Genomic DNA, 11,023 nt, shown 5'->3' with positions numbered 1-11,023 from the left:
CTGTTACACATGGCTTTAGTTTTACTCATGTGGCTAATACTCAGGCACAAGATCTTTATTCATGTGACTAGTAACACTGTTACAAAGTGGTAAATTAAAATCTACTAATAATTACTTCTATTTAAGATACCTAACATTGCATCATTCTGGAATCCTGCCTGAGATGCATTCAACTCATGTTTGTATGAATCTGTATAAACAGAGAAGTCTGTTTCCTCATTCATACAAAGCAATCTTAGCAGATGGTTTTTTCTCTGCCAAGAGATCAAGGCACGATCAAAATAATGACTTCAAAAAATCATAGCATGCATTTTTCCTTGCATGAGATCAAGGCTCCAGTAAAACAATTAGGGCATCTATGCCAAAAGCATTTTCTTATTTTCCATAGCCACTGCCTTGACAAGACATGAGAATAATGGTTTCTTCTTTTTGTGATCCATCAAGTGGTAGGTTTTGATGTTAGTTTAGGTAGGTTTTTGGGAATATCTACCCTTTCAGACAATAATAAACATAGAGCCTAAAAAGGCACACTAGCTAAAATAAGCTCAACTAACACTGCATTGATTATGTCTTCTGTTTTTTTCAAGCCTATAATGTTTTTATTCAACAATACTGTTGTAGCAGTGAAAGCTTTTTTTAGATGCTTTACTGTTATTGCACTGAACTATGTGCCGTAAATTCTTCTATCTTCATGAGAACTATATTAGTTCTTGAAGAAATGCCTTGTAATTCTGTTGATCTTCCTTCACATTCTTGAACCCCATGATTTGATCTAAGATGGCTCAGGTTTTACCATTCCTAAACAATCATGGCTTCTGAATGTACATGTCCTGAGCACAGAGTTTGTTCTTCAAAATCATTCGAAAGGAGCTAAACAGACATTTCAATTAACTCATATAACTGAACAAAGAGGCATGTAAAGAAAGCAAAATGTTTATTCTATATAGCCCATCAACGACATCAAATCATGCATGGAAGGTTTACAATGCAGAAATGCTCCACCCATGATAGAAACATTCAGTAGAGCAACAATAATGCATGTTCATAATGATGGTGATGGAACTGCCTGAGGAAGATTAAACAGATCCTTCCCGGCAAATGGTGATGTCCACTCATGACTTGTATTCCCTGAGCCACCAGATGTGTTTTCCTGCGAGGCAGATGATGAACCTACCTTCCAAACACCCATCTGATTGTTAAGAGACTCTCTCTGAGATCCTCTTTCTTCACCTTTGTTCCAGTAATAGCGCTCTCTCTCCTGTAATGTGAAGGAATTCATTGATCTTGAGACACGATGATGATGTATGGTCGGGGTAGGGGATGCATTCATACTCCAATCAATGTTTCTGTAGTCAAAATTTGGCATGGGACCTGTGCTCCAATCCACAGAGGAACGAGATAGACCACTGCCCCAGCCAGTGAAGAGGCCATATGTTGGTGCCGCAGAACTCTGAGAATGTCTGGGAGAGCTTTCATTTGAAGTCATCCCATTCCCAATCCAACTTGAACTGCCCCGCTGATGAGAAGCCAGATGCTCCAGTTGTATTGATCCCATGGCACTGTAATGGCTTTGCATCTCTGCTCTCCCAGTTTCAAAAGTCTCCGTAGTTTTTTTCCTTGCATTCACAACCTTTGCAATCACATCATTCTGAGCAGGATTAGCATAAAGCACTCCATGTGGAGACCCAATATCTACCAAACTGTGACCCCAGCTGTATGGAGAGTAGGCAGGTGTTGAAGACATAACAGGGATATTATCCGAGGGTGCTATCGTAGGGATGCTTGTTTGAACAAATTGACGATTGTGAATTGGATCCTTTGATGCTGTAGTCAGGATTGAAGTCATGGTAGGAGCATTAGTCAATTTTGGATCTCCAAACACGATTCCAGATTCATGTTTTGGAACAGGTGGAAAATGTGAAGTATATGGTGGAGAAAGCCCTGTGGGAATCAAAGGAATCCTTGCACCCTGAGCGTATCCTCTCCTTTCTGAAGGCAACGCTGGATTCGGAAAATCAGTTACTGTGTTTAACACTTTCGCAGTATGAGATGGATCTTTAGACAATGCTTCCGGAGACGTAGAAGCAATTGTAGTATTAGTTTGTGCTTTAGGTTTTGCAGACTGGGTTGTAACCCTCTCATCCCTTCGAAGCTGATAAGCTTGTTGCAATATTCCATTGGTTCTTGGTGGATTTCCTCCTTGTGAATGCAATACTGCTGCTGCTGCTGCATGTAGTTCTGATCTGATGGAGTCTTTGGGACCATTTTGAGGTTTGCTCCCTTCATCATGTGTAGGTGAACTACTCTGGCATTGTGTTCGCAAGCTCTCCAGTGCTTTGTTTAAATCTCCTTCACATGACACAATAGCCCTCTCAATCTCAGGCCTTGAGAATTTGTACTTGTTCTCTATTTCATGGATACGACCAAGCTCCTCAGATATATCTATCTTTGGATTGGTGCCTGCATTCCAATCTTCCTGCACCTGGCTTTCTCCTCCCTCTAAGAGCCATGCAACAGACTGTTCGACACGACCATCATTAAAAATAAGAGCCATGGTAGCTCGCTCTTGAGAAAACCCCATTGCCACTAGCTGTTGTGAAAGAGATTCAAGCTTCCTAGACATGAGGTAACTGGTACACTTATCTCTCAGTTCTTGTGCTCTCCTCTCCTTTTGTCTCTGGTGTTTACGTTCATTCTTTCCCCGCACTTTCTCCCGTTTATCAGCGCCACCTACAATTCCACCATTATACCCTGCTTTTCCTGATGTGTGCCTCTCCTTCAGATCCTCTGATTCCCCTGAACAACTACCAGTATTTGACATGCATTCCAACTCAGTGGTGCCTCCATTCCAACTGGCACCATCATCATCTTCTACTATCGATTTAAACCTTCCATTAAGATATCCAACCCCTGTTTCTGTGGCAGTAGAATCTAGGGTATGAAATGTTCCAGATAGAGGATTATAAGCACTAGCACTTCCATTAGCCATCTGCCGAGCTGCTGACGCTTTCCGGTCTCGTGCTGTCTGTTTGTCTTTTGATTTTTGCTTCACTGGAGACATTGCTGCAGATGAATGAAAAATCAATGTTCACTGCATACATCTCAAGCTTTTGTTCTAGATAAGAATAATTTTAACTAAGATAACAGCCTTAAGAAAATGACAGGAAGTTGTATCAGACAGAAACAAACACTCCACAATTTAATGTTTAAAACTATAACGAACTTTACTGTACTACAGACAGGAAAAATGTTTACTGCATCTAATACAATCAAAGTTTACATAATTAAAAACGAACAGAATTTTTACTTCATTAAAGGCAAACAACATGGTCCTCAAATGAAGGCAAACCTGAGATTAAAGCATGGAAAGTTAAAACAAAGACATGAAGCAATAGCATGTATACAAGCACACTCCCAAACATAACAATTAGAACAATAACAACATTCCACAGAATCTTAACTCATCTCCAGGGGAATTTCTTCCATTTAACATCTGTAGGTTCCATAGGATGCTTTCTGCATCAGGAAATCTGTGTCACTGTTTAGAACTAGAATACAAGGCACCATACAATATCTTCACCAAATGAAGAAATAAAGTTTGTTTAATATTTCGAAGTAGAACATAAGATTCCGTTTCATATCTTCATTGTTTCAGGAAATCTCTGCAGTTTGTCATCTAGAACTAGAACAGGTTTCATTCGATATCTTCACTGCACCAGGAAATCTCTTTTGTTTAACATCTAGAACTAGAAAAAAGGATTCGATATCAAGCATCTCCACTGCGTCATGAGATTTCTGCAAGTCATAAGTATGATCAAAAGCTCCATAGCTGGCATTTCCACTGCATCACGAAACCTCCATCTTAAAGGTGTAAGGTTCCATAGCTGGATGGCTAATGAATCTCCAGTAGAGCATGAAATCTCTGTTATTTAAGGTCAAAAACTAGAACAGGTTCCATAGCTTGATGTTTTATACAGAAGCAAATGAAATCTCTGGGAAGCAGCACGCAGATCAAACATGAGTCAACCAATTGCTAACCAAAGATCTCGGCAAAAAAAAGGTTAGCAGAGGAGAAACGCCATCTGAATGGATGTCCGCATGCGGAAACAAGAGGTGACAGATCCAAAGACAAACCAAACACTCGACAAAATCCAGCAAGAAACAGGAAAACCGGAGCCAAAACAGAGAAGAGGAAATAGATCAATAATAATGCGAGAAAGAAGAAGAAATATCGGCCAGGCCGAAACGTAGAGGAAAGCACAAGAGAGAAAGGGCGAAGAAGAGACGGCCGAAGAACAGCACAGAAAGGAGCAGGAGGAAGAGAGAAGAGCTTTACCTGATGAAAGAGCGCAGCCTGAGAAGATATGGAAAGGGAAGACAAACCAATATTTAGCGATGGCGAAGGAAGGAATTAGGGTTAACAGCTCTGTGTGCGTGGCGTCTGCGTCCGTCTGTCTCTGTGTGTGTGGATGGAAAAGCCTAGATCATTCCATGTTCTCTTTTTAGTCCTTAAAATTCTTCAAAATTCCAAAGAAGGCCCCCCTCCAACTATACATATACACACACACACATATAATATATATATATATATATATAATATGTATGTATGTCATATATATATATATATATATATGTATGTATATATATATATGTATGTATGTATGTATGTATGTATGTATGTATGTATGTATATCTATACATATGTACGCTTAGTATATTTATATGGGGGCATAAGTAAAAAGGGACTTCTTTTGTGGCAATTGTCAGTGCTAGAGAACTCGCGAAATCTCAACCATGAAGAGATAGAACCCTGGAAAGTCACATATCGTCATATTCGACATTTGAATTGGTGTGTAGGGTGGGATTGAGTTTGTAGTCGTAGTAGTATTTAAATCCCTGGAAGGGCTCCATACTTTGTTGTAAGGTAGTCATGGTGTTGTGTTTTTTCCTTTCGTAATGAGAAGTCATTCTTTATGGAAAAAAAGAAAGAAAGAGAGGCATACTCACACACAAGATTCCTCTTATTGTCTTGTATGCTTTCGTGGGCATTGGTTGTTGCAAGACATGAACATGATGCCCACCCTTGCCCTCCTAATCATGCCCTCCTAGCTCAACGTCTAACTCAACGAGCTCCGTGAAAGCATGTCGCTCCTCGTAATCAAGGCCAACGTGAACTTAATGAATGCTCTTTAGCATGTTGGTTGCTGACTAGCCGGCCACATTATACCTTCCTTTCCCATGTCTCATTATGACCCATGAGTAGGTGACATAAGGTGATGGCATGATGACCCATAAAAAGACGACAATCCAACATGCATATCTTGCTGAAAATGTTGTTCCTTAGAATTATAACGCTACCACGGTAAGTCAATGACCATCAATTGCACACAACATGCCAATTGACAACCGTTGGGCACTTTGTGAGACCACAAATCAAAAGTTTTCCCCCCTCACTTTTGTCGCCATAGGTTGAACAAATGGTTATGACTCGTTATAATCTCAAACATATTATCCCCAAATAATCTCTTGTTTTTCAATGCATGGTTAAGATGCACATGTCTACAATCTTGTAAGTTGTGTAGTCTAACTAGTATGTCCACATTTCATGATAATGTCATAATTATACTCCATCATTAAGGGCATGCCAATACTTTTGGAAGAGTTCATGATAATCTTGGTCTTCAAGTAAATGTATATGGGCCCTTGCTTTAGAGTTATCGTATAAAACTATAAAATGATCCACCATTAATTGATGCATGAACACTCATGTCAAATCATCAAGGTTGAACCAAGAACATAACTTGGAACTTGTCCAATGAGTTGGGAAAATCACTTGCACATGAAGTTTACTAAAAATATAAAACCCAAATCCATGGGTCGAATTTCAATTGGTTTGTACATCTTCAATGCTCACTTCCCACTTTATGAAGAATAATCAATTTGAGGGAGTTGTGTGAAATTACTAATTTGGTATATTGTGAAACATTTATTACGTATGTTTGTTGTGGTCTATAACTGCCACGTAATTACAATTTTCATTTGATCTATACATATCGAGAGTGATGTAGATATATCACAATGTCCACATAGAGAAATAACATTAATTTCTTTACCTTCACTTTTAACATTGGAGTTTAACTTATGACTATATTATGATTTGCACGTTGGTCAAGTTCAATGTATTTGTATGTGCAAAAAAGGTAGCTCAAAATTACAATCCCACCTTAGAACTTGTCAATGTATATAAAGACACCTATAACTCTAGGTCTCACATGATCATAGATGGGGCTGATTGAGCACAATTTTGTGTTGAGTAGGATGGGATAGCTTAAGATGAATACCATGTGGATAGAGTGAGGATCTCATGATCAAATGAGGAGTATGGGGTGAGGTCTAGCGCTTTAGAATAGGTGCTTCCCGCTTGGTGTTTCTACAAGGTATAAAAGACAACAAATCAATACCTCGGTCCTCACCATACAAATCAATACATGCCCATCACATAGTTCAAAATTTCAATCATGTATGCTCAAAATTTCAATTCTAAAACACTACACAACAACTAATCAAATCCATATAAGGATGTAAGGAATATTGATTTGTTGGTTACTTTCAATATGTCTGCATGTGTGCGTATATTTGCTCAATTTTGTGGAAATGTGAAGCATTGATATTATGGTTTCTTAGTTTGTCCCAAAGGAATACCTTTATATCTGAAATTGGAGAAATCTAAATAGCATCAAGTGACTTAACAATTCAATTAGAAAACAAATAATAAATATGTTTAGGCATAAAACCTTATTTATTTAGCAATATGAGAAAATGAGAAAGGCTTCTTGTTTAATTGTCTCCAAGAAGTACTGTGATGGGTACATAAATGAAAGGAAAATTGATTTGAAAGTTTTTGCAACTTCTTCATGGAGACAATCCACTTAGGAGTTGCATTTATGTCATTTAAACTTACAGCACCTTAGAGAGTTTGGCTTGCCATAAGATCCACACTATTGTAAAAGGAACAAGGGTTATTGTACTATCCTGTTGTTTTAATATAGATACAATTAAGAGAGAGAGAGAGAGAGAGAGAGAGAGAGAGAGAGTGTGTGTGTGTGGTTTCACATGTGTATGCATCAAACCAATATACATAACATATTTAATTAGATCCTATGACCAATAATTACTTTGAAAATTAAGGGCCCTTAGTTTCACGTTGTGCAAATGCAATACCCATCAAATTTGTTGATATGAGTATTGTATATTTAATAGTCCGTGTTAGGAGGGTTATCAGGTTTAGATTTAAGTAAGGATTATGTATACAAATAGTTGCATTATTATTTTAAACTTAGTGGGATTGGGTTTGTTATTCAATGGAACATTGATAGTACAATCATGGGGGAAATTTCTTATAGACCTGATTTCTAAAAGATGTTTCCCTTACTTCTTATCCCAAGAGAAAATTGAAATTCAAATAAAAGTTGTACCAATGACTAATGCTATAGATAAGCCATCTTTGTATTTAACAATTCTCAAAAAAATCCAATTTTAGTAGAATTGTTCTTAGATTATAAGTCCATTCATCAAATTTATGATTGAATGTCCATAGAATCCACCGCATTCATTGTCGTAGGACTATACAAAGTGCTTACTGATCTTGTGCTAATTAACTCTTGCTCATACTCATGTGGCACATGAAGGTGTTTGATCAATCTTGTACACCAACATTATGTGACACAAGAATGGTATCCTCAACTATCACAAAAGATGGACAAAGGCTCCCTTTTGCTAATGAAGCATGCTAGTGACAATCCACTATTGACATTTACATTGTTTGTGTAAGACCCGAAGAAGCGAAAACCACAATGTTGCCCCCATGAAAGGGGGTTGATACCATATTAATGTGGAGAACAAAATAATGGAACACAAGTAGGAGACGCAACCATTCAACAATCTTTATCATGCAATTAGTAGTAACACTTAATGAATGCACTTGCACGGTAGAAAAGTTTCCAAATTTTGATAATCTATTGCTCCAAGCCAACACTATCCACTTTCTTATTAATGAAAATGAGTGAAACGTTGCCCCCTTCCAGGGCAACCGAATACCATTGCCATATACAAGGGATAACACTTGGATGAAATAAATATTGGAGTAAAGCTTCTTATGGAACTGGCTGGCACAAGGGTTTTACCTCTCTGTCATATAAACTCTTTTACCACTTCAACATTTCCTGAACATCAAAGAAAATTCTTGAAAGTTGAAAGTATGCCATTACAAAAGAAGAGCTTTATTCTCTTGCCATTGATGTGGAGCCATCCTTTTTAATTCATGACGAAGAAAGTTAGATTTGATTTCGGCATTTTATGACCTACAGGAGCTGGATAAGCTTTCTTGCCTCTCAAATTCCGAGGCCAGCTTCTCCCACACTTCATCAATATCAGGGGAAAAGTTTATAATGCTCGCAAGTGGATCAATCCGCATAACCGATGACAGATTTTTATCTTCCTGAAAGTTGAAATCCAACTCAAAGTTAGTCATTGTGGGTATCACACAATATATGAATATTTTATGCATCGATCAAATTTATCCTTGGATTCGATTGTATGAGTTAGCATTAGGGAACTTTGACTTACATAATCAAGATACCCCATGCATTCATCAATTCATCTTTTCATTCCATTAATAGGCATAAAAAACTTTGCATAGAAGTTCAGATTACATCAAAAAATTATGTTATAGGCTACATTCCATCAAAACCTTTGCACATACTATTATTCATAGTACAATGAAGAAATTGCATATTATAATTCACATTACATCAAAAACTGTGTAATGGTGCACATCACATTTAAAAAATTGTATTAGAGTTCACTTCATTTTAACTATCTTGCATTATAGTTCACAGTATATCAAAAAAATTCATATCATAGTTGAACTAGATAAAAACTTTGTGTTTTAGCTCACATTGCATGGCAAACTTTGATTTATAGTTCACATTCCAGCAAAAAGTGTGCATTATAGTTGAGATTTCATCAAAAACTTTCGACTTATAGTTCATATTACATCAACAAATTGTGGTATGGCTCATCCTGAACCAAAAGCTTACCTGGCATATCTTCACATGGCAAGGTGATTGAATTCGTTCTTGTTCCCACTTGCCAATGTTATGAATCCGCCGATCACGCCGTGAATTGAGAGAGTCAAACTTATAATCAGAATTAATGCCACATTGCTGAAGTTCCGCTTCGTCTTTACTCACACAATTGTGTCTAGGACTACTATGTCCTTCCTTGAATTCCTGTGTATATGATGAAACTTCAATGACGTTTTTCACCCCTGGACCATGATGTGGAATCTCTAATGCATTGACCACACTTTTCTCCTGCTCTTTCATGACGATCTCATGTGATTTCTTACTTGGCTGCATTTGTTCTACTTGAGGTTCTGGACCTAGTATCTTAAAACCAACATTTTCTACAATTGCGGTAGTCTCTTCTTTGATCTTCTGGTCAACCCTCACTTCATTGATATTATGATCAATACTTGTCCTTTTTATGTTGTGTTCAATACTTGCTTCTTTGATATTCTGTTCAGGTTTTCCTTCTTCGGTCTTCTGCTCAATATTTGCTTCTTTGATCTTCTGCTCAATATAGACGTGTTTAGTGATATTCTGCTCAGCCTCTGCTTCTTTGATCCTCTGCTGGAAATTTGCAACCACAGCTTCCTTAAAAATCTTTTCCTGAGATGCAACAAGTTTTTCTTGAGTGAGAACAAGCTTTTCTTGAGACGCAACAAGCCTTTCTTTTAGAATTTCTATGGTTTCTTTCTTTGCCTCAATAAGTACTGCTTCTTTCTGTGTAACTAGGCCGTCCATATCCTTCCCCTGAAACGGCTTAAGTTCCTCTCCGTTTCCATTCTCTTTTGTGAATCCTGAAAGAGGAAGCTTTGTCGCTTGCTGCAACAGGAGTATCATTCCCATAAGAGACCGCGTCTATATTTTTCTAGAGACGTTAACAAAGAATAGAGAAATGAATGAACAGAGACAAACCTCAAGGAGAAGTGCTTGAAGGGATGATCCTTTCTCGTCAATGGTGTCTTCAAGGGTCTGGTCCATGGAACCATCAAATTCAGTAGTCTTCGGCTTGGTGGAGCAGCCTCCCATGTCTGAGTGAGCAAAGAAAGAGTGAATGACAGGAAGAATGTCAGTTTAAAGAAGCGACGGAAGAATCTTGAAAGAGAGGGCCGATAGAAGAATCGCCAGAAAAAAGGATCGACCGGAAGTTCTGAGCGATGGAGGAAACTTCAAAGAAGGAAGCGACGGAAGAATATTTCAGAGAAAGGAGCGATGGAAGAATCTTCGGAGAAAGGATCGATGGAATCGAGATGAGAGATGATATATATATATGTATATATATATATATATATATATATATATATATAGAGAGAGAGAGAGAGAGAGAGAGGAAGAAGGAGAAATTGTTCTCCTTGTGTTATGGTTCTGGTTCCTGTGTAGTTTTCTTCTCTTCTTCTTCTTCTTTTGCTTCTTCTGATCTCCTGATCATTTCTTTTTCCTTCTCTCCATCTGTAACCTTCTTCTTCTTCTGTCTTTTTCCTTCTTCTTCTTCTTCTTCTTCTTCTTCTTCTTCTTCTGTCTTTCTTCTTCTTCGGTCTCCTTCCTTCTGCAGCGACTGATGAGCGCTCTCCTGAGGGTGAATCGAAAACACTAGAGAAGTGAATCCAATACGCTGTGTGTGTGTGTGTGTGTGAGTGAGTGAGTGAGTGTGTGTAAGAGAGAGAGAGAGAGAGAGAGAGAGAGAGAGAGAGTGTGTGTGTGTGTGTGAGTGAGTGAGTGAGTGTGTGTGTGTGTGTGTGTGTGTAAGAGAGAGAGAGAGAGTGTATGTGTGTGTAAGAGAGAGAGAGAGAGAGTGTATGTGTGTGTAAGAGAGAGAGAGAGAGAGAGAGAGTGTGTGTGTGTGTGTACTTGTTTCAAAAGCTCTTTTAAGAGAATTCAAAAAACACTTTTCTCTAACG

At 38.1% G+C, this 11,023-nt stretch overlaps 2 protein-coding genes across 2 annotated transcripts; both read right to left on the bottom strand.

Moving 5' to 3' along the window:
• Positions 1-917: 917 nt before the first annotated feature.
• On the bottom strand, positions 918-4,499 carry LOC147852853 (uncharacterized). The gene is made up of 2 exons (XM_087333064.1): positions 4,337-4,499; positions 918-3,063 (listed from the first exon to the last, which is right to left on the bottom strand). Exon 2 carries the CDS (start codon positions 3,059-3,061, stop codon positions 1,043-1,045), a length of 2,019 nt encoding a protein of 672 aa, XP_087189190.1. The 5' UTR covers positions 3,062-3,063; positions 4,337-4,499; the 3' UTR covers positions 918-1,042.
• A 3,489-nt stretch (positions 4,500-7,988) lies between these two features.
• Positions 7,989-10,182, bottom strand: LOC147852852 (uncharacterized). Its single transcript, XM_087333663.1, has 3 exons — positions 10,041-10,182; positions 9,099-9,947; positions 7,989-8,497 (listed from the first exon to the last, which is right to left on the bottom strand). Exons 1-3 carry the CDS (start codon positions 10,152-10,154, stop codon positions 8,354-8,356), a joined length of 1,107 nt encoding a protein of 368 aa, XP_087189789.1. The 5' UTR covers positions 10,155-10,182; the 3' UTR covers positions 7,989-8,353.
• Positions 10,183-11,023: the final 841 nt, after the last annotated feature.

This window comes from Azolla caroliniana, unplaced genomic scaffold, assembly GCF_043228905.1.
Source record: "Azolla caroliniana isolate FFs.n. ecotype wild unplaced genomic scaffold, voAzoCaro1.0.p SCAF_17, whole genome shotgun sequence".
Taxonomy (NCBI): Eukaryota; Viridiplantae; Streptophyta; class Polypodiopsida; order Salviniales; family Salviniaceae; genus Azolla; species Azolla caroliniana.
Note: the sequence above shows the minus strand (reverse complement) of the source record. Positions and strands in the feature narration are given on the sequence as shown.